We start from the raw sequence: 24612 nt of genomic DNA, 5'->3' as shown, positions 1-24612 counted from the left end.
CTGGTCCCTTTCTCCTCCACCACTTCCCTCTCTATGTGTTGCAACCCCAAGGCACTATCCTATCGCCACGGCTCTTCAATATCTATTTAGCCCCTTTTGCTCACCTGATCTCCTCCTTCTCTCATCATGTCCAGTGTTATGCTGCTGACAATCAGATTTCCTTTAAACTTCCCTCTTCTACCTCCTCTTCCTCCTCTCTCATCCCTGATTGTCTGACCGCTATCCAGGCATGGTGTGCAGCTAATGACCTCTGTCTTAATGCCAGTAAAACAGAGATCCTTCTACTGGAACACGTGCACCCTGTTTCCCTCCTACCCTCTGGCCGCCTTCCTTGGGCCCTCCACCCTCACCATCCTGTCAGGCCAAAAACCTCTGGGTCATCTTCAACTCCTATCTCTCCTTCACCCCTCACATCTTGGACCTTGCCAAGAAGGCCCATTTCCAGCTTCACCTCCTTATAGGCATTCTCCCCCAGAAGCTCAATGTTTGCAGAGCTCTGGTACTTTCTAGGCTGAACTACTGCAACAGCCTCTTCCTCAATCGCCCCCTTTCCACCCTCCTCCCCCTTCAGCTAATCCAGAATAGGGCTGCAAGACTTATCCTTGGTCCCAAGCCCAAGGACCGTATCTCTCACTCTGAGATCTCTCCATTGGCTCCTGGTGGCCGCGAGGATCAAATTCAAAACCCTCTGCACCATCCACAAGGCTTTCTGCGGCCTGGAACCACGCTATCTCCAACTTCTCTTCTGAAATACTTCCCTGCTAGAGCCCTCCTGCACTCTCCAACCTCTTGCCTTCCTACTTTTGGGCATACAGTCTTTACCATGTCAATGTTAATGTTAATTTTAATGTTAAAGGATATTTATACCGCGCACTGTCACCACCAGAGTCATCCCCTACCGCTCTGGTGGATCTGAGGGTGGGATGGGTTAGTAAGGTTGAGCGATAAAAAGAGTAAGAGAGCTGTGATGTGCTGTTGGCAGCCTCAGTTCGGTTAACACCGTTCACTGAGCTTAGGTGTGCTTTTCGGTTAGTAGACGTCATGTGTTGTTGTGCGAGGCTATGTGTGTTATGTTTTGTTGTTGTGATGTAGTGAAGTGTGTGCGTTTTGTAGTGCTTTGGAGATGTGGTTGTGTTTGTGTAGAGTGTGAGAGGTGTATGCAGAGGGGTGAGATTGTTTAGTGGGGTTGGTTAGTGGCATCGCTATTTAGAAGCGACGCATTCTAATCTTCAAAATCCTGTCTGGAAGTGGCCAAATGCTAATCTTTATAATTCTATCTAGATGTGATGTAAGCTGACCTTCAAAATTTCTATCTGGATGTGACGCAAGCAAGTATTACAAAAAAAAGCTAGTTTAACGAAAATGTTACGCAGAATGCACAGTCAGCGCCTTGGTGTAAAGCGCTCTATAAATAAATCAATCAATCAATCAATATAACGAACATGAATGTGGGGGTGGGCTAAGGGGTTAAATCTTGTGGGGAAAGGTTGGGGTGAGTTTTTTGAGGTGGGAAACGGGAGATGCGGGGGCCCAAAAAAAAGAAAAAAATGTGGTATGTTTTGTCGTTATAACATTTTTGTTATATGTGCATTTGTTATAAAATTAGTCGTTATAAATACATGTAACCCTACTTTTGCTCCTCTCCCCAGCTGCCCATGACCCATTGCACTGGTGGGTAAGACCTCACATGGATGTATCCAGAACTCCACCATCTCTGGCCCCTACTCTAAACTCCCACACTAACGGCTGTACTCCCAACCGTATTTTCCCCTGACGTGGCTGGTAATTTGGGCCGGATGATTTCCATGTGTTTCACCTACATGTGGTTTGATGGGAGTGTGCAGGATTGGTTAGCTGGATTTAATAATACATCAAAACCCTAGGCCACCACCTAACTTTTCGAAACCAGCAGGTGATGCACGCTGAGTGGAGTGCTCACATGCTGCTCCACTGAAGTGTGCACTTCTCTCCAGGGTTCTCTCTCTCCCAGCACAAGCCCTCTTCTGTGAGTCAGGCAAGTGGGTTGGGACCTGCTCCAGCTTGCGCTTTGTGCAGTCCTGCTATGAGTCAGCCTGAACTATTCTCTTCCTAGATCTAATTGTGATTCTGATGGTGTCACTAGTGTTATTACAGGGCCTCAAAAGTCTTTCTTGCCGCAAAGAGTATTGAATCAAGCCTTTATGATAGAAAGCTTATTAGCACCCTGGCTGCCTCCAAATCCAGGCCCGGGTCCGGTCTGGCTGAATGGGGACTTAATGGGTCATTCCGACCCTGGAGGACCCGGTAAATCCCCATTCAATAAACCATTCCCCATTCCCATTTGAGCCTCCATAGGGCTCAATGGGAATGGGGAAAGCGCTAATAACGGTACCGCAAATTGTGGTACCGTTATTAGCTCTAAGGTCCCTTAATGGGAACCGCAGAGAACGGGTGGTCAGACCACCCGTTCCTGCTGAGGCCCGCTAAGGGACCTCAGAATAGGGCGGTAAGGGTTTACCGGCACCGGCATCCTTACCGGTGCCCGTAAACCCTTACCGCCCAACTCGGAATGACCCCCAAAGTCTGGATTTCTTACAGGAACAGTACCATGTGGTGATCCCCTGCACTTTGCAGGTGGCATGCAAGGACTTAAAACTCTGCTGTTCAAACAAGATGCCTGCTAGTCTTGAAACAACCTCACAGTTGGACATTCTGTGCAATTTGTGTAAATGATGTAAATAGTGCAAAACCGTCAAACAATGTATGATTATGTTTGACATTGTAAACTGTATGATAAGAATGTAAGATAAGATGTTAACTCTCAGGCTTGTACTCTACCTTGCCTTGTAACCTCTCGATTATTAAGTTGAAATTCATGCATGTAACCAATTTCGTTAGATTAAGCACCTAAATACCTCTGGGTTTTGTGCGCTATATACATGTTCAAATAAATTAAATAAATAAATGGTTGGGATATCCAGGGGATCCTCCATCCAAGGCCAGCATCACATGACTTGTGGCGGCACCCTGCCTCATTGGCACCTCACCATTCACCTTTAGGTTTAGGTAGGGGGCTTTGTCACAGCTGCCGCACTTTAAAAAGTGAAAAAGAGCTTTTACAGCTACTCTACCACTGCTTAATATTCCAACTGTTTTCCAGAGATATTATTTTTTCCAAAGGGCCGAATTATTTTTACGTATTACGTATTCCTCTTTTTCTTTGTCAAATGTATGGGACTATAGTACGCCACTGAACATGACGTAATATACGTTAGTATTCAAATGAAATTTTAGAACAATCACCATAGTATATTTTAATCCTTGTCATGTATTATTAATTGGATACTAGAGAAATCTACATTGCATATCCTTATTTAGTGAAAGAAACGTGTGAATGTCGGACGCGCTAACATGTTTTTTTGTGTGTTAAAATGTTTCAGGAATGTATTGCACTAGAGCATCTTAAAAGACAAGTATGAATGATTGGAGAGAAACCTAAGTAGCCGAGTACTCATTGGTGAAGCAAATATATTGAGGCTTCTTCTGAACTCACAGGGGTGAGAGCACCCTATGCTTCTGGTGTATGTCACAAGGAGTCTTCAGCTGCGGCAGAAAACTTTTGTTGAAGTGCTCGTTATGCCTTGTCCTTCGAGAAAATGGCCGCCATTTTGCATGATTTGTACTGGATACCAGTTGCTTTCCTTCTTCCATAGAAGTTAACCATTATGGCCTTCGGAACTCGACAGAGAAATGGGCCATGTTTTCTGTTATACAAATATTTTCAAATGAGAGGGAAACATGTCTGGGATTTCATGTGGGCTCGTGCTGGAGAGATGGGATCTAGCTTTTGGGCAATTAGGGCTGGAATGACCCACTTAGGTTGGGACCAAGCCTGATTTGCATATAGTCTGCACACTTCTGCAAAGTTATGGCAGGCTGCAACACGATACTCTGCAGGGTTACCCAGAGCAATCCCATGTGTTATGATTCATTCAAAACCTTCCAGCAATTTACCTACAGATTTGTATGTTTGGAAACTTTCACCTCAAGTTTCAAAATGCGCTGGATTTTCTCTCACAATCATCTGTTTGGGAACTGTCATGTTGGGCTGTTAGCCTCATTGTGTGAGGTGGGGCTAGGGTGGGGATGGTTGGGGGGATATGACGTTGTGGGACAGGAAGTCCTAGGGGTAATGTTAAAATAAACAGAGTTGAAGCCGAACGTGTTCTGTGTAGGCCTCCTGTTACTGTGTGTTCGGCGCTGGTGCCAGAGTCTCCGGCAGTGAGCCCACTTTGGCGACGAGTAGGGCCAAAGCTCACTGTGACCTGAGTGGGTTGAAGTGCAGCTTCTGCGGCAGTGTTTACCTCCTAGCATGCTTCATTTCGCAGGAGTGACCAGGCAGCCTGCCTCCCAGTACCTGGGCTGGCGGCAGTGGAGAGTAGCTATTGAGAACAGCAACGGCCATGTTGGGCCTGAGGTGAGCACATGGACACTTGTTCACAGCGCTGCTCAGAGTAGAGCCCAGCCCCCTCTGCAGTGGAAATCCCAGGAACAAGTGTCCCAAAGTAGCACTGCAGGGGTACTACCAGAGACCCCATGTGATCTTCCTGCCTGCAACGTGGGAGAGGGAGAGCCTGCTAGAGACCCTGCGTGTCTTCTTGCCTGCAACTATGCGGACAATACGCAGATCCTTCTCCCACTGACAGGGGACTATGACAGTGACAATGAAAACCTACAGTCTACCACAGCATTCAGACCTGGATGGCAACCCAGGGCCTTTGTTTGAATGACGACAAGACTGAAATTCTTGTGGGAGGGACCCTTACCAATTTGAACCCCTCCTACAAATCCTTTTCCATCGATGCTATAACAATTCAAGTTTCTAACAATGTCAAAACATTAGGTGTCTATCTCGACTTTACAATATCACTATCCAGACAGGTCAATGAAATCGTTTCCTTTGCTCAAACACCTCCAAACTAATCAACGTTTGTAAACCCTTCCCCAAAGCCGAAAACTGTGTAACTATATCCAGAGTCCTAATAGGTTTGAGACCGGACTATTGCAGTGCCCTCTTCGTTGGAACCTCACAGCGCAACTTGGACAAACTGCACATTATTCAAAATAAGGCCCTTAGCTCAGCCCTCACCATCCCTCAGCGCAACCACATATCAGCAGCTAGGAAAAAGATGCACTGGCTACCCAACAAAGAGCGCATAACCTTAAAATCCTTAGCCATCACTCACAAATGCCTTGCCAACAAAGCACCTACATATCTCTCTCAGAAATTCACTAAAAAGCACTCGACTAGACCCACCCACTCCCTATACGCCCACCAACTCACCATCCCAAGCGTCAGGTGGTTGAGAGCAGGAGGATCCGGTTTTCCGCTAAGAAACCGAACAATCTTACCAGGTGTGTAGGAAGCAATTCAAAACTTTGCTCTTCTCTGCGAACCCTTTGCTGGGGCAATTATGGGATCCAAGAACATTCTACTATACGAGCCACAAGGAATCATACAGAATCATAATGAACTGTCTAGGAACTCTCATTTGCTAAGTATACCATCAACATTAATCACTATATCTGCCTTAAATGTATGCACCAGCGCCTTGATGCCTAAGGGTTTGGTGTGCTCTATAAATGTTTACATGAATACAGAAAAGAATACAGAAAGGTGGGGCAGGGAGAGCCAGCAGAGGGAAGGGTGGCCCCAACTCCAACAAGCATCCCACGAGGGACACTCCATGTCTAGGAGTACCGGGCCACGCTGCAGGACCTCTATCCCTCCAGTGGGTGGGAGCCAAGGAAAAGACCCCTGCTCCCTGACCATAATGAGTCACACACAGGTGCACAAAGTCTGGAGAAGATGGGCCAGCGACCGTGCCAGAGCAGCCATCATGTACATTTCAGTTGGCGCAGGGTGAAGTCGCACCCTGGCAACTGCCAGTTGCTTTTCATCTCATGGACACCAGTAATTTGGGCCCACAGTGGATTTGCTTTGCCAAGGATTTTAGAGTATACATTGGCACCATTGGCTTCATGGATGATAACAGAAAGAAGAACATTTTGACCCTAGCAGTAGGAGTGTCAGTAAGAGACATTGTATATGAGCTGGTCAATGAAGAAAAAGCTACGTTTGGGGAGATTCAAGATGCATTGGCAACATACTTCGCCCTGCACACCAATGTGGACTATGAGAGGCACATTTTTTATACCACCATGCAGGAGAAAGGTGAAACACTGGACAAAGTCAAAATGTGCCTCTGAGTTTGTATCAAGCATTTTGCTTTTCATCTCTACTCTAATGAAGAAGCATTACATTCACAGGTGATTGCAGGATGTGATCTCCCGAATTTCAAAAGAAGCTGTTACAGAAACACTGGTCCCTAGATGAGATCCTAGCCATGGCATGGACAGACTCTGCCATCTCACTACAAGTCATCAATATGGGGAGAGTGAAGGTGTCACCAGTGCTCAGGGACCAGGAGCTGATCAAGAAACAGGCGACAACACCAAGACTTCCAACAAGATGCGCTACAGGTGCAGATATGAGTTCCCCCACGAAGGCAGGTCCCCGGCACTACAGCAAAAATGCACGGCTTGTGGGGGCGAGGGTCATTGCAGAGCAGTGTGCTGCAATGCTCCCATTTCTGTGCCTCAAGGGGCATCACAGAGAAGCGGGAGAAGGTATTCCAAATACTGCACCGAAGAGCACAAATTAAGCCATGAGCACAGGAAATATCACCAGGCAGAGGGTGAGAGTGACAATTACCAGGGCCGACAGTCACACAACTCCTGAGACAGGAGAGGGAAACACAGAAGATGGTGGAATGTGAGGTAGGTTGAAGTGCAATCCTATTTGGGGAGCGACTGCTCGTCCTCGCCTGATGGGGTTATGTGTGGGCCCTCGGCAACGTATTTGCAAAGGAACACAGCTCCACACTCGTCCTACATGTGAACAACAGCCCTAGAGAGTTCCTGATCGACACAGGCATGACAGTGAATGTAATGAGTGAAGATGTCTATAATTTGCTGCCACATCCACCGAAGCTATGTTCGCCCTCAGTGGACTTCTATCCATATGCCGTCAACATGCCGTTACCCAGTAAAGGCATGTTCATGACCAATTGTGCTCACAAATCACATACTGCATGTATTTAGCTACACATGCTGTCCACCAAAGCTAACAGGGGCTGCATCCTGAGCTTCCGGACATTGATTCACATGGACCTCGTCCACATCCTATATTTGTCAGAATCCGAAAAGAAGAAACCTCACTCCCTTCTTCCTCACCTGGGTCTTCAGTGGAACTTTCTTCTGGATTCCTCTTCTTCCTTCTAGGATTCTTCGGTTTGGTGTTTACCTTCTTTTCTTTCTTTTGGAGTAAATAGGATTTCTCTCCTCGGGATGCCACACTGTCGGTAGGGAGATTCCCCAACAGCGTGGTGTCCCCTGCAGCTAGCCCCAAAACAGGGAAAAGCCTCCTGTCTGAAACACCCTGTAAGTCCTCATGATGAAATTCCGGACTGGAGATGATGTAGATTGGTGTAGCAGTAAATATGGGTAGCAGTTAGGTCCATTCCAGAACCTTGGTGAATGAGTAGCAGGTAGCAGGCAATGGTTGAATAACCTTTGGCAGCAGAGAGTGTTTGCAAGGGGAAGGATCCGACTTGGAAGTAATACGGACCGGATGGAAGGCGGAGAAAGGACATAGGTAAACAGGACTCCGAAGAGGGAGTCCGAGAGAAAAGAAGCAGCAGGAAAGGTATGTAATGGAATATCCGAGAAACATGGAGTCGATGTGCAAGGAACACACAGAAAGCTGGCAGACAAGACGAAAGGTCAAGAAAAGATGAGGCGAGAGCTGCGGAGTGACTGGAAACGAAAGGAAGGAAAAGAATGCACAAGCTTGAAAGGCAAGCAAAGGTTCCCAATAGAGTGCAGGAAACAGAACTCATGAAACGAGCTCACTGTAAGAAGCGAGTAGAGAGCACTAGCACAGGAGAGTGAGAGGGAGCTTTAGTGCAGGGAAAGATCCAAGGTGCAACGCACCGACGTGCTGTTTCTGTCTCTGTATATGCCAGGTGGTGGCCATCTTTAGACGAACAACTAGACAGTTACTACACTAACGGTACAAACATGATGGAACATCCTAATGGCGGCGCCACTGATCCCAGACCTTCCATGAGGGCATGACAATATCAGATGATGGCCCACAAGTACATGGACCCCGAAGGTGAAATGCTAAACGGTTTCCCCAACCTGTTCAAAGGTTTGTACAAGCTCCGCAATTGCAAGGTTCACCTACACATTGACCCCACGGTCAAGCCAGTCACTACACATTATTGGGGCATTCCGATTAACATTCAAAAGCAAGTGGAGGTGGAAATCAGATGACTATTGGACTTGAACATAATCGAGCCCGCGGTCAGGCTCACTCCATGGGTTTCACAGATAGTGCCGGTCCTGAAAAGGTCTGCGGAGGGATCCATCTGCCTCAGCATAGACAAGCGCAGACCAAATTAAGGCATCCAATGAGAATGACACCAGGCCCCTAGAATCACAGATATGATTCATCTTCTCAACAAGGTACGACTGTCTTCTCCAAGCTAGACCTGAACAAGGGTTACCACCAGCTGGAGCTCGACCCGGAGTCACACGATATCACCACATTTGTGACACATATGGGGTTATTTTGCTATAAATGACTGAACTTCAGAATATCTTCAGCAGCAAATATATTCCAGGAGGAGATTCACCAGGTCATTTACCACATCCTCAACTGCCTCAATTATAGCAAGGACATTTTGGTGTTTGGGAAATCAATGCATGAACATGAGACACACTACATCAGGTCTGTCTATCCCTGGAGGCTGCCCGAGTGACACTGAACAAGGACAAATGTGCATTCAGAAAAAAAAAATCTTTGACCACATTTTCTCAGAGCAAGACACGCAACCATATCCAGACAAGGTTGCCACCCTCAATGGAGCTCCTCGTCCAACAAATATATCCAATTTGCAGTTGTTGTTTGGCCTCACCAGCTACTGTTCGCAATATCTGGTATACTACACGAAGATGAGCTCTACACTCTGAGAACTCACCAGGGACATATAAGAGTTCCTGTGGGTGCCGGAATGCGAAGAAAGCTTTGAGGTAATAAAAGCGGACATTGCTTCCGCAACTGACATGGCTTACTTCAGCTCATCCAAAGAAACAGAAGTAACGGTGGAAGCCAGCCTGGTGGACCTTGGAGCCATCCTGGCACAATTAGAAAAACAGACACCACACTTCAAGAAGGTTGTGTCATATGCCAGCTGCAGTCTGTCGCCTACAGAACAGCAGTACGAACAGGCAGAAAAAATCTGTCATCGACCAGGGAAAGACATAAATTCTGTCGACTATCTATCCCAGCACCCCACGGGACCCGCCAACCCCAAACATTCCATTGAGGATGCGTACCTTCATTATGTCATCCTCCAGATAAATCCATTCCCAGTGGTGTGGCAAACTCTTCAGCAAGTGTCTACAGTAGACAAGGCGCTCACCATCGTTGGCCACTGCATCACCCAAGACAAGATGAAGCATGCCTGGGACGTGGCCTGTCACCTCAACCCCACCTCCCAGGGTGATGTCAGGGCATTGACGCTTGTGCAGGAAGAACGCATTGTCATGGAAGATCATATTGTGATGAATGGCTGCAAGATCATGTTGTTGAGATATGTGGGCCAGCAAGTGGTAGACCTTGCACACAAGGGCCACCGGGAAGTGGTCTCAACAAAGAAATTACTCAAACGGAAGATATGGTTCCCAGGTCTGGACAGTATGGTGGAGGACATGCTGAATAATTGTGCCATCTGTTGTGTTGTAGCCTCGGCCCCAAAGCCCCATCCGCTACATATGTGCCCATTACAAGTAGGTGTCTTGAAAGAGCTGCCCATTGATTTTATCAGCCCAATCAGAGATGGATCCTACGTACTGGTGGTGATGGACAAATACTCAAGATTGCCAGAAGTTCAACTCATTCCTCCTTGGCTGCCACAGTGGTCATACCAGCACTGCACTGCATACTCACAGCTTATGGCATCCCTAAGACTATCAAGTTGGACAACGGCTCCTCCTTTACCAGTTTGGATTTTGAGAACTTTGCCCAATACACGAAGATTAAGTATAGGAAGATCATGCCCCTCTCCCCAGGCCAATGGCATGTTTGAGAGCTTCACTGGGAACCTTAAGAGGGTGCGACAAATCACTTATGTGGCAAGCAAGCTGTTTGAACAGATCCCCTATCAGCTGCTGCGAGCCTACCGACACAAGCCTCACAGCAGCACGGGTGAATGCCCGGCAGACCTTATGTTTGGCAGGCGGTTGAGGACCCACATCCCAAAAGGACCGGAGCTAGAAAGACTGAGGCCCTAGGACCAGAGTCTAAGGGACAGAGATATGCGGAGAAGATGAAAATGTAAGAGGTGGCTGATTCCTGGAGAGGACTCTTGTCATAGGAGACAATGTGGTGCTATGTCAGCCTCAGTGCAGGAAAGAGGACTCTCGGTTCGCCCCAGAGGTCCTTACTGTCACCCAGATGATGGGCACCATGGTCTCAGCACGGACGACACGGGAAGATCAGTCACTCACAATATCTCCCACTTCCGAGTATGTAAGGGGAAGTATGAAGAGGGTGATATCTCCCCAACTGAGTGTTCTGCTAAGGAGGTGGATGACCCATACCAAGGGGACAAAGAGGAGCCTGATGGCCAGTGGGAAAATCCAGAGCTCAGCCCACCAGCAAGAGACCCAACCATGCCAAGGGAAGGGAGGCCCCTATGCCTTATTGAAGAAATGGTTTAAAGTGTATTGTATTGCAGTTAAAAAAGGAGGGAGGTGTCATGTTGGGCTGTTAGCCTCATTGTGTGAGGTGGGGCTAGGATGGGGACGGTTGGGGGATATGGTGTTGTGCATCAGGGACGTCATTTAGGGGTCGCCAGGGGTCGCAACTGAAAGCATGTTTAATGTTAGCTCCTGGGCTGTGGCCAGCGCCTTTGCTTCTGGAGTGGCTGGCTTTCTTGTTTGGGCCTCTAACAAATAAAAAAAAGGAACAGAGGTTCCACAAGTCTAACACTTTCAGCAGTGACCCTAAATAAGAAAGAATAAGAATACCAAATAATGTGTCTTTCTGGAATTGTATACAATAATTGCTAGACTCATTAAAGGTTTATTTCAGGCACACTTCCGGGGTGAGTCTCTGATTTAGTCTGTTCTTAAACCCCTCAACTCAGCCTTTCATCCTTCTGAGGTCGATAAATGAATAGCACCACAGGTTGGGTGATATTGTATGTATATTTGTTCTACATAAATCGCTTAAGCGTAAGTGATATATATTAACACATCATTATCATTTGGCCATGGACGTCTGCTTGCATTCACAGTAATTTGGTAATATAAGCCTATACACACTGATCTTAATCATACATATGGCGATCCATTCTTGTATGAAATGTATATCACATTTAAAGTGATGTGATATAACCATAGTTTTCGTAGTGGACTTAGGAACAATGCTATGTGATGCCACTTACTGTTTTGTCAAGGGGTGAACGGTCGTGTTCCATTGCTTCCTAAGGTATCATTTTGGGGCGGGGTAAAATGAGATCACTTCCTGTGATGTCATCAGAGGTCAAGGTTCTTGTTATGTCACTTCCGCTACCCCTGGCATTTTGGTGAAATGGCGTCCCTGCGGGAAGTCCCTGGGGTAATTATAAAATAAACAGAGTTGAAGCCCGACTTGCTCTGTGTGGGCCTCCCGTTACTGTGCGTTCAACAGCCTACAGGAACTTTCCCTTGAATTTCCAGAATACTCTGCATTTTTATCTCTGATCTGAGTGTCTATTGCCATGGCAAATGTTTCTGAACCTTTAGTTCAAGTTGTAGAATGTAAGGGTTTCCTCTTCTTATCCTATTTTTCAAATGCTCTGTCGTTATTTTGGAAGCCTGACCTTGACCTAAAGTTTCAGAATATAGTGATCGTTTATTTCTTCTTATGCCAATGTTCATTTGCCCAGTCATTTGCTTGGGGACCCTCGCCTCAAATTCCAGAATGCAGTAGGTTTTCTCTTTTCTGGCCCAATCATATATTTCATTCTCATATATTTGGCAACCTTCACTTACAGTCCCAAAATGCGCAGGCGTTTCTCCCTTCTGCTCCCAATATTTGTACTTTCTTGTCTTTGGAAACCTTCTTTTCCGGTTCCAGAATGCACTGGGTTTTCTGGCTTTTGCTCCTAATTTTCAATTGTGGTGTCTAATGTTTGGGAACCATCAATTAAGGTTCTGGGATCAAACGCCAGGTTGCCTTCCTTGCCACAATCCTCAATGGCTGCTGGTAAACACGTGAGAAACATTACTACAAGTTCCAGTATGCAATGCAATTTCCATCCCACTCTTATCTCTCTCTGTCCTACTTCCACAGCAGGTGTCGTAGGTATGAGGGGTGGCAGACAACCACTTTGGTGATTTGTATGGTGTATGCGGGCAGTGAGTTCTTATGCCCTTTGCCCTTGTTTCAGTGTAATACTGTCCCTGGGAATAGGGGCTTTTGTTAGGTGTGGGGAGAGGCCTGCTATGGAAGCTTCCTACACCCTGTTTATGTTCAGATTAGAAGTGGTAGCATTAGCCTTCTAAGAGGTCCTCCTGGTCCCCCCAGTTGCACAGAAAGGTTGTCAGTGGATGGAGGGGTCTGCTTCAGGCTTCTGCTATTCCCACCTAGCCTTATTTCCCAAAAGCCTGGAGTAGGGCAATAGATCACTGCCATCTTCCCCAGCCGTGCTCGCCTTGGGCAAAAGGGCAGAGCCTACCGCATGGTCTGTGCTTTCGCACATCTTTACAGCTTGGAAAGACATCTTCAAATGAAGAAACACATACTTCCCGGCTGTGTTTATTTGGAGATACACTGGATTCCGCCCGCGCTAATTGCGTTCCCGCTGGATCAAGGGTTGGGCGGTAATGGGTATTTCCCCATTCCCCATTGGGTCCATTGGACCCAATGGTGCATTTTCGGTGCAATTAGCGCGCGCTAAGAGTGCCGTGCTAATTGAGCCCGAAAATGGGCGTTAAGTTGGCGGTTTTACCCCCAGTTTAGAGCTGAAGGTAAATGCTGCCAGACTCATGATTGGGCGGACCCTTAAATGCGGCGCTTATAGCATTACCGCTGGGTCTAAGGGTAACCACCCAACTCGTGATGACCCTGACTGACACTGACCTAAGGCCCGCCCTATTCTTGAGCACTTCATCCTGTCTGCACTTCAGCGTCAGCTAAGGACCCAGCACTACCCTGGAAAGCCCTTTGCCGTTTTGGGAAAGCAGAAAGAAAGAGCCGCCGCCTTCGGCAAAACTTTAGAAAGCAACAGCCTGTAACATGGTATGTTAAATTTGCAAAAAAGGGATTCCACCAACTTAACCAAAGAAACGTATTAAAAAAAAGCACCTGAAAGAAAAAAAAAACGTTCTCGCAACCATTGATCGCTTAGCACGGGGGTAAAGCCAATGGTTGCCCAACACCAACAAAATACATCAATGATAAGTGGCACACACACTGCCTGGAAGACACAACATCCAGAAAGGAACCAGAAGCCAGACCTTCTCTATCTATGCCCCAAGATGCTGGAAACTCCTCCCCATCAACATCAGACTGGGCCCCCTCGCTTCTACAGTTCACACACCCTCCACTGCCCACCCGACCTGAGACTGGGTGATCTGATCCCCACCGTTTCCTCCCTTGGTTGCTTCTGGATCCCTTGCTGACAAATTGCCTGATATCCTCCTCCCGTTTTGCAAGCTCCTCACTCCTTTGTTTCTCTGCTCTCCTCGCCAAGCTCTTCCTCATATGATTGTAAAGTGCTCTGTTGTTTCCTAAAGCTCGGTCTGCGCTTCACAAATACACTCATGATAATAATAAAGTTGCTCTGACAGACTGAGGGAATAACAATAACAATTAAAAACATTCTCACAGTGACCACAGAGCAGGGATCGGCAAACTTTGGCTTTTCAGATGTCTTCGCTTAAAACTCCCATCAGCCCTAGCCAGCATAGTCCATGGTGAGCAATCATGGGAGTCAAAGTCCAAAACATCTGGAAAGCTGCAAGTTGCAGACCTCTGCGTTACAGCCATGTATTTACATTCAGCTGAGTATTTCCTCCAACAAATGTTTTTAAAAAAAACGGTGCGTTCTTTTATTTTCTGCCGTAGTGCATCACAATCTGATGAAATAATCCCATAGAACAGGTGATGAAGTTGAACACTGTTAGTGGACAGCTGTGCACCTCCTGCAGGCTTCAATCCCAGCAGGGTCGACTCAGCCTCAAATCCCTATGAGGTTCACAAGCCCTGAACTATTGAGTTAGGTCTTATTAACGCCCATTATTCAAGTGGGATTCAATTATATGATGGCATACGCTCCTTATAAATGGGCAGACTGAAAACAATAATACTATTACATTGATTCGTTAACTCTACCAGTCGTTGGTGTTGAGGTCGCGTTTCTCTGGCATTTAGTTTGAAAGGGCAGATTAACTTGATGTGGCAGTTCTCATATTCACACAATGGAGTTGCTGGGGAAGGACATGCAGCACAAATTCCAGATGTTTTCAAAACACCTTTCATTGGGCCTCGATTGTATCCACCCTGTATATACCCGGGTATTAAACCTCCACAGACTCACATGGGAGCAGGCACATGTTTCCTGAGGCAGACATGTCAAGAGAAGATTATGGCTACACTTGCTACCTTCACTGCTACTTCTGGGAGATACGTGGCTACGTTTTGGGCATCAGGGATACATGAAGATTGCAAAGGTGGCAAGCTGTGGTCTGCCCGCCTTGCTGCCAACATCTTCAATCAGACACGCTTGGTCCAGATTACAGAATGACGGCAATCCTAGCCTGCCTACTCTCCAATCAACACTCCAGAGAGGAGATTGTGGAGGGAGCTTGGGGTGCAGGAGGCTGGAGGAAAGAGGGGGAGATGGTGCATCAGGAGCAGGTTGGAGTTGATCATCAAGATGAAGTGGTTAAGGACCATCAGGAGGGAGATGACATTGAGTAACAGAGGAGCTGCTTAAGGAACATCAGAAGTTGGAATTGGTCATCCATCGGAGGCTGGAGTGTCACATCAGGAGAAAGTAAAGATGTCGGGAGAGGTGTCATGCAAGCAAGAGCAGGGAGATTGGGGAAGGCCTGAATGGCCCAAGCCAGGGAGATTTGAGGAGAGAACCTGATCTGAAGGAGTTGAGCCCATGGAGAGAAACAGAACAAGGATGCGCATTGGCATTGAAGAGGATCAGGAACAGATCAGGGGAAGAGAGGTTGTTGAAAGGTGAGATATTAACGACCCTAAGACAGGGGGGCGATATGGACATCTTGGCAGTGCATGTGGAAACGAGGCTGGGCAAACCCAGTTGGCTTCTTCTGAAAGTTGACAAGAAGCTAGTATTGTGCCTCTGAAACATGGTGGAGAAGCAGCAATGCCTACAGGAGTTACACAGAGAGCTGGAGGTGGCTGCATTCTACCATCATGAAGACAAGCAGGAGGTTAAACACCAATATTTCTCAGAAGCTGTGAGTGGCGGGTTTCTACACCAAACCCTTGTGAACCTTAAAGGGAAACACCAGAATTGTTCAAACTTTGGTAGGGACTGTCCTGATACTTTTATCAGGTTTGTTTAACTCATAGAGGTAATGTAAAAAATATCTTTTCACCTGAAATTATGTTTGCCTGTTTGTGATACCCACTCGTCTACATATCAGCATTTTCCCCCAGAAGATTTGTGCTGCTTGCGCAGGAGATCTCCGGAGAAAAAAAAAGAAAAGAAGAAGAAAAAAAAGATACCCACCACATAGGGAAAAGTCCCTTTTCCATGTCTATGGCGACAGGCAGGAGACAGTGGGTCGCCAGGGCTGGAGCAGCAGGCAAGTGGTGATTGAAGGATGGGCTGGGGAAGGGTATTGGATCGTTTGGGGGGGGGGGGAGAGGGGAGGCAACAGGGAGCCCCATCATTATTTTATTTTTTATGGCGCCACCCAGAGAAGTGCCTCCCGTGGCTGGAAGCAGCAAGTGGAGAATGTCTAGTCTTGCCTGCTGTTGCAGCCCCCTGATTGGCCCTTGCCTGGATGCAAATTCATGTTATCACCCTAATGACTAGTGGTTAAGTAGAGATACCAGAGTTCAAATCTCCGATCTTCCGGTTGCCTAGAGATCACTGTAGCGAATGCATTAATCAAATGAGCCAACACACAGCTATGTATCATTAACTGGAGAAGGCCCCAGGCTGGGCATTGCAATCACTGCACAACATAAACCAGCCTAGCCTGGGTCTAATGACACAACTTGCATCCACAGGAGTGTCTGTGCAGAACGATTTGTGGATGCACAAATCATTTCTGAATAGTAGGGTCAAAGGTCATAAAGTGAGCACGCGCGGATGACAGAAAGCTTCTAAGCTCGCATCTGCCCAATGTCTTAATGCGTCACTGGGTGACTGCAGAACACTTTAAGAGGACTAGCACAAGGTGTACATTTTTCAAAAATGGCCTTTGTGAATGAGGCGAGTAGTAAACATGTAAGTGTCCAAAGCAATCAAGGTCATGGATTTTATTTTGCATAAAGTTATCACATGTACGCATGAATTACGGGTCCCAAGGTAATGTTGGATGAGTTACTGTTCATTTCTAAATCTACCGCACGCCGCCTTTGCATGATAACAGCATCATCAGCCAGTAATAGCGAGCCTGCGCCTCAGGAATCTGCTGTGGGGTTCTGCCAGTGCATCGCTTTCTTTCTAGGGTGGGATACTTTGAAGACCGCTGAAGTGACTTTCTTTGTAAGACTCGTTGTTGATTAATTAATGAATCTTTTATTACACGGGAGGTGACCTGTCTCTCGGCGTGGGGCCGAGATTCGAGCCTGTGTTGTGTTGCTTTGCGCTGTCCCGTGATATTATTGCTGCTGTCTTTCTATGAGTCCTGATACATTTTTGTCAACACTGAGGTTTTTTTTCTAAAGATGCCCTGAAGAGCACAACTTAATGTTTAATGTGCTCCCTTGTTTGCCAATAAGGCTAGCATGGCCGGGTTACTGTAAAAGTGTGTGATCATGTCCTTGTATGTATTTAGTCACTCAGGCTGTTCCTCGGTTTTATAGGCTAACTGAGGCTCTTTACTTTCTTAGAAGCTGCACTGCAGTATATCCAGTTTGCCACAATGATAGCCATTTTCTCCCTTAGAAGGAGTACAATGGATGCCTGGTGTATATTAAGTCCTGTGGTGTAGTAATTGTCTTTGTGGTCCTTGTATGTGTTTCATGGTGGAAACGGCCATTTTTGGCCAGATATCTGCATGAAGTCTGTCTCAGTGCTCAGAGGGCTGCCCTGACTGGCAGTGGCATAACACAAAATGTGGGGGGGGGGGGGGGGGCACCACCCCTGGGCCCCTTGCTGGGCATGGGCAGCATGGGGGCCCTGCACGGCGGGGGTGCGAGGGCCCCTGTTACACCAGTGCTGACTGGCAGGGAATCTACCTCTAGCTGGGCGTGGAACTGCTAGCTACCTCATTCCACTTCCCTTTGTGTGTACCCACGGAACAGGATTAAAGGTGGCCTCCCCCGATTGGGAGGCAAAACACATTTCAAAGGCATATGGGTTGTGATTGGAGGGATGCGATCGACCCGAGCACTGTGGGCGTGTGTAGACCCGCCAGAGTCAGGAGTGTGCATAAGGCGTGCCCTATAAACCTCCCCATCAGTAACCTGGCCACACCCAAAATAACAATGAGATCAGGACATCAAAAGGAAGTTGGGAGGATCCTGGGATAGAGGGGAGAAACAGAAGAGAACATTAGCACTCATTATAAATATACTCAACACAATTACATACTGTAACCCCGCTAGCACAGCAGCAGCACCCAGAGCAAGACTGCAAGAGAGCGGGAACCTAATGAGTTCCCCCATTATAGAGTCCCTGAATCCAGAGACCAAAAGGTGACCACCCTGTGAAGAGAAGCGCAATAGGACACCAAAACAATGGTAGTCTGAATGGACCTACCGAGGGAATGCAGATGGAACTAAGGGACTGAAATCCAACAAGTGGGTCCAACATGGTTTGTGATGTCCAGAGGTCATACTTCCCAGCGAGGGTTATATGGTGTTGACAGCCCGAGGAAGACAGCAGAATATAGGTCAATGGAGAAGTCTCTTTTCCTTGACAACGACGCAAATATGGTGGACATGGGTAGACATAAACAATGGCAAGGAGACTAGCAGACAATACCAGCCAATCAATCAAAAGAAAAACTGGTGTCCCACAGAGGAGACACTAGGTCATGGAGAGACCATAACATACAATACATGCCCAGAAACAGAATGTGAAACAAGAAAGCTAAAAGGTGTGAGATACGAAAAGTACCAAGCCTTCAGCAGGCGGGCCATTAGAGGTCTGGCAATGTGCAGGCTAAGCCTACAATCAAATCACAAGGCAAGTTTTATGAAGGCAGGCACGAGGTATGGCAATCTCAGACTGTTAGGACCCAATCAGCAGACAGACAAGTCAGTGGGAAAGCAAAATGTCTGGGAACATGTGGGCTATGGCTATAACCAAATCCGCAGGCAGGCAGGTCAGAGGACAAGTAAAAGGTCTGGCAGAACAAAGCAGGTTGCAGAAGCAAAAGCTAAGTACTAACTCTGATTGCAGAATGTTGCCTGCCTGTGGTGGAGCCATCTTAGGTGTCATGGGTCTGGCCCATAACAGTTCTAGCATCTGGGAAAACTCACTCATGCGCAGAGGCGTTTGAGGAGGCACCAATAGTTTGAGTATGCACTGAGGTGCTGGTAGTGCATGCATGTACAGAGGCACCATGGTACCTTGGAGATTAACTCCTGGGCTCACACTTGACCTGAAGACAGCCTCCAGGGCAGCTTTCGTCATACCAGGAGAAATCTCAATACTTGAAGGGACCTATTTTTTTTTGTTTTTTTTCATTTTTTATTTGTATTTATCAAAAACAATTTGATTTTAACAAAACGTAGATGACTCTTCTTGTAAAACAAAGACATAAAACAATTTCTTTACCCTCAATTGTTTACCGTTTGCTCTATCAAAGGGACCTAAGGGACTATTTCACCTATGATAATTCCTGAAAAGACCTTGAGCCATTCATTAGTTGACTTCCTGGAGCTGCTCCTAGAGCAGCTGGAAAAGGAAGCCAACACGGACCATCCCACCTGCACCACTGGCTCAGAGGTGGAGGCTCTGCTCTGCATCTGGAGACTGGACAGTGTTGTTTCTATTTTCCTCAAGTGCTGCTCCATCCGAGAATATTTTCAGGTAGGATGTTTTTCCCCCTTCTGCCTCACAGAGAACCTCCTTGGTTTTTTTCTGGGGCGCAACTCCCTACTCCTGGCTAGGACATCCCCTGACCCTTCCGGAAGGATCAAACTTTTGTTAGCTTGAAGCTGCTGCGATGTGCTGGATCACCGGCTTGAGGGTTGTCGCGTGGGTGGTCCTCTGAACTTGCCTAGATCATTGGGCTCAACTATTCATCCCCAGGAGCTCTGCCTTTAGTCCTTTTATCTGCAACCTGCAAAAACCTAACATTGAATCTGACCTTTGCACCATCGCCCCAGGGCCCTTTCTTCCCACTGCAATACTCACATGTATCTCCTTATCCACCATTGGCCTCATTCTGCAGTGCTTGGGTGCAGGTCACCCAATGAGCCCCGGACCGTGGCATCATCTGCTTCCAAATGCCTTCATCACCACAGCAACCATTTTGTGATGCTCCTCTGCTACGACTCTGGGTCTAGCTCGCCTCTGGTGTGGTTGCTTGTTGACATCAGCTGTTCGATTTCCTTCTATGCGGCTCCCTTAGAAACCTGGTACCTTTCTACAAGTTTTAACCTATAATCAGTAGCTACCTATTGTCTTCCCTGTGGTGAACTCTAAGAACAAACTTTGAGAACTATTCTAAACTTCCCCAAATTATCAAAGAGTATTACTAATCGGCCAGGAATTGTTGACTACTTTTTTGCTCTGTTTGTTGGTGTCTTTTAGGGGTTGCCTTTCTTTCTTAATACTCTATTTCCAAGTTCTAATCCTTAATATAGATTTTTCTTTATACATATCTTTATATAAAGAGTCTATTTATGAAGTATGCTGTGTGGACCGTCCTTTACTGTGTGCTTGTGTGAGTGTAAACTGTGCTTAGCTACCAACCCTCTGCGCTCCTTAGAGTGAAGCAGTGACCTTTCTGCCAGCTACCACTGTGAGCCATCAGGATATTATCTTTGTAAAATCTTCCTAACAACCATACTCTCGATTTGGGTTGCAGTTCACGCAGTTGAAGACCAAACATATACCCACTTAAAACATATGTGACATTAACAAGCCAGTGTAGATGGATCATGGATCAAAGAAATGGATGGTAGTCTGTCCATTGCCCGATCTAATTCAATCACTCAAACCTTCTGTGACACCCAACTTATCCATCTTCTAAGCTTGTGCTAGGCATTTGCCTAATTTGGTGGTCGCCGGAGGCCAGGAGAGAAACAATTCTGGTTCTAGTTTTCTAAGTACCTTGATGTGCCAAGCTTTTAGATAAACCATTTCCTGCCGCCGCTTATATATGGGTTATCCTCCAGGCGGACCCAACCCTAGTCTTCTTGAGGCCCACTTGTCTCTGGTTAGATTGGCAGCTGGAGCATGGTGGTGTGCTGCACCAGGAAAGCTCAGAAATGCCACTTTCTTCTGCAGTGGTAAGCTCCTCTTTAATACCGATGTGCATTGGAGAAGAATCCAGAAATGCTGCATTCCCCCATTGTGCAACGCAGCACAGAGGTGCAAGGCACTGGGATGCGAGCGCATAATAACAGTCCTTAGCAAAGCAGTAAATAACTGGGAATTCCATGGCAATGGGACAAATACCTGAGCAGTGGAAGAAGGTAATGCCTCATTTTGGCAGGAGTACTCTGGACTTTCATACCAGTCTCTGGTAATTGGGCAAGAACCTGGGCTTTGCTAATGGTGGGAATATCTCGAGCATTCAGTGGCAATCCATGGCAAGGAGGTGAGTGTCTAGCCACCCGATGGCAGTTCTTTGACATGGGGCAAGTAACAAGACATCATTTGGTAAACCTTGTCAATGAAAAAAGTATCTGGACATACCGAAAGCATGCCATGAAAATGGGGGTTGGGTATCTGATGGCGTGTCAATGAAGCCAGTTCCAGAGTAGCTGATGGCAATCCTTGAAAATGGGTCAGTTTCCATGAAATCGATGACAATCTCTAGCAATGTGACAAGTACCTGAGCACTTGATGGGGAGCCCTGACAATGGTAAACTACATGGACATCGGTAATGCAGCAAATGCATGGACATTTAATAGCAATCTATGGCAAAAGAGAGAGTACCTAGGCGGTTCTATGTCATTTTGGTGGCAGTTTTTTCTATGGAATTTTTACTCAATAAATTCCATTAAAAGACTAATTGAAGTGTTTATTTTTCTATTTGGGGTGGTTCCCCCAAATCCCTCCTTCCCTATATTTGTGTATCTACCCCTAACCCCTCCCTACTGCTTTTATCCCCTTACCGCCCTCTATATTTTTATGAATTTTTCAATGGAATTATTGGGGTAAAAATTCCATTTAAAAAACTCCTGTCAGCAAAAGGGTGTCGTACCACCTAGACATTGTTTTGGCAATGCTTGGCAAGATGGCATGCATCTCGGCATGTGATGGGAACCACTGGCTATGCGGTAGGAGGTGTGTTGTTATTAAATGCCAATCTTTGGCAATGGAACAGGTATTGGGCCTTTCATAAAAACCCCACATTTTGAGGCATTTCATGGTTATTCTTGCAATTGGTGAGTACCTTGAGATGGGTTGGCAATCCATGGAAATTGTGTGAAGAGCAGACCATTTGATGGAAATATCTGCCAATGAGATGAGAAGATGAGAATTTAACCTGCAGTGGATCTGCCCCCAAGGCCTGGTTTTAAGGTACCTAGTTACAAATTAATAACCACTCCATAACAAGAACATTCTAGAACTTGGAAATTGCTGTGTCTCTGCAACTGGCCCATCCACACATCTGAGGAAAAGCAGAAGAGGCAGATTGTGTTACCAGCAAGCCAATGGCACGCTCAGCAGCAGGTCTCTAACATTCAAAGGCCAACTACAGAGTGTGGCGCTGGTCCATGACAGCCCTTAGTCTGTGAAATGACCAGCCCAGTGGGGTCTGTGCTATCAGAGAGCAGCAGCAAGCTGGGCAGTGGTCCTCTCAGTGTCAGAGGCCTGCTACCAAGCCTGCCCCTGCATCCTGGCACCCTGGTATTTTCTTTCCTTTGGGTAGGAGAGTTAATAGGCAGACAAGGCAGGTGGGAAGGTTGGATAGGGGAGGGTAGGTATTTAATTACCTATTTCAGTTGGAGGAAGCAGAGAGTGCTACATGAGGTGGAGAATTAGGCTGTCAGGAGGCTAGATCCTTCTTGGTCTTGTCTGGGCTGTGGCGGGGCAGAGTGGCAGTACACCTGGAATTCTGATTAATTACATCATTATTAGCTGTGGTCTGTCATGCCTATGTTCTTCACCTGTAGCCCTCCTAGTTCATGGGGACAGCACTAGGGGTAGGAAAGGAACACAGCGGAGCAGAGACAATATCAAATTGTTAACGGGTAACAACAAACACTAGAGTATCTTTCATTTTGAGGAATCAAGTGATATCACAGGCAACTTAAGCAATGTTCTTTTTGTGTACCGATATTATTTGGAACCACTCAGTGGACCATATCCACAACTGTAGTTATCCATCTGCATGTGCATATAACATTAAAAACCTCGAAAGTAAAGGGGGAAATCAGAAAGCGATCTACATAGACCAGTGGGAATTTGGCACTTGCACAAGAGGCACAAGACAAAAAGAGATCCCAGACAATAGCGAAGAAAAATGAAATGTGTGTTCATCGTGTACACTTAAAGGAAAGGAAGTACGGGGAAAGGAGAAGGTCCTGGAAAATCATACCGAATGGCTTGTATTGAGGCACATATCCCGAAGCTACTATTATGTTATGTAATGTTATGTGAAAATGTTGGTATACTGGTACTGGTATACTGCCCCTATCACCACTGCAGTGGTTTTAAAGTGCCAGGGCATGGCCATAAAATGGTGTATTTTGGCCCTGCCCAGAATAACCAGACCTTGGTCTCTGGAGGAAAGGAAATGCTATCCATTGAATATACCGAATAAAAAATAGAGAATTAAATCTTAACAAATATAAAATACCGAAAAAATACAGAATTCTGCATTAAAATATATGTGGGGGTGGGGTAAGGGGTTAAGTCTGATGGAGAGGGGTTTGGGGTTGGGTTTTAAAGCTGGGCAAACACGGGGCCTTGGGCAACCCCCAGACAAAAAAAATGAAAATTCAATATTTTGTATTCGTTAAAATTGCTTTCTCTATTTTTTGAGTCATTAAAATCACATGGATCCAAGGAAACGTCTAAAAGGTGATAAGGAGGGGAAAAGACGAGAGTAAGGATAGGAAACTCACAAACCCACAACTGGAAAGACATGAAGGGGTTGAGAGAGAGGGTGTGCAATGCTAGAAGGAGGAATCCACGTGTGGTCATTGGCAGTGAATTAGACCGAATGCAGATCAGAGAGAGAGAGAGAGAGAGAGAGAGAACAGAACAGAAGCTTGTGATGGCAAGAACTTTCCAGTGAGGTCAGTTTCTAGTGCCTGAACGTTAGTGTTAGTATTAATCAGAACATGGTTGTGTGATGCGCCTGAGATGGGCCCAGGAGTGCCATCCCCTTACAATCCCCATGAAATTAATCTGCAACTGCCAAGCCAAGATTTGGCGGTTCGAGGGTGAACGCAGGGAGCACAAAGGAAACTAGGAACAGGGAAAAGAGTGTGAGCCGACGCTTCAGGAGTCACACTTCCATGGCCTCTCAGTGAGGACGGGTTCGAAAATGGCTGTGGAAGTAGTGACATGACCTAAATAGGTGGAGCCATCACCTTGTGAGGATGAGGAGCTACCTATCAATGCTCTGATATAATATGGCATTTATAACGCGCCTAGACAAGTGTTTCAAAGCGCGACGAGGCAAGGGAGGGGGAACAGAAGGAAGGCAGAGACAACGATCTTACTAGTCCAGGCAATCAATCTTACACATAATCAAGAGTACCACATGGTGGCATGCTGTAGGCCAACGTTCATGCGTTGCCATTGTGTTGCATGTACTGTGTTTTTTAGATTGAGGAAGTACAGCAAATTATACATGATGCTTTTGAAGAGTGTTTTGCAACAGCTTGTACAAACGTGTGTTCTGAAATGTACTTCTTTGAAAACATTGGTGAGCTATCCATGGTTTTCTTACCAAATATCTCTCCGAGGAAACACTGACTAATATGAGATCATCGCCAACCCGAACCTTTTCGCCCTCTGATCGCTGTTTGGAGGCAGGGTGTATCGTCCACCAGCACGGTTCACCTATAAACAAAAAGAATACAGTCTCTACACAGGAAGCTCGATCAGGTAAAGTGACAGCTAAAGGATACCTTGAAGTGCTTCTGGTGCTTTTAAAGTCAT

General features: G+C 46.5%; 1 protein-coding gene across 1 annotated transcript in view; it reads right to left on the bottom strand.

Annotated features, from left to right (window-relative positions):
• RYR2 (ryanodine receptor 2) overlaps nt 1–24612 on the bottom strand; it is a 3854281-nt gene that overhangs the window by 2937782 nt on the left and 891887 nt on the right. Inside the window, exon 8 of the mRNA XM_069607971.1 lies at nt 24401–24513. Coding sequence (XP_069464072.1) covers nt 24401–24513 — 113 coding nt within the window. The remainder of the gene's footprint in view (nt 1–24400; nt 24514–24612) is intronic.

This window comes from Ambystoma mexicanum, chromosome 4q (genome assembly GCF_040938575.1).
Source record: "Ambystoma mexicanum isolate Mex_15411 chromosome 4q, UKY_AmexF1_1, whole genome shotgun sequence".
Lineage (NCBI taxonomy): Eukaryota > Metazoa > Chordata > Amphibia > Caudata > Ambystomatidae > Ambystoma > Ambystoma mexicanum.
The sequence above is the reverse complement of the archived record's forward strand: the minus strand, read 5'-3'. Positions and strand labels throughout refer to the sequence as shown.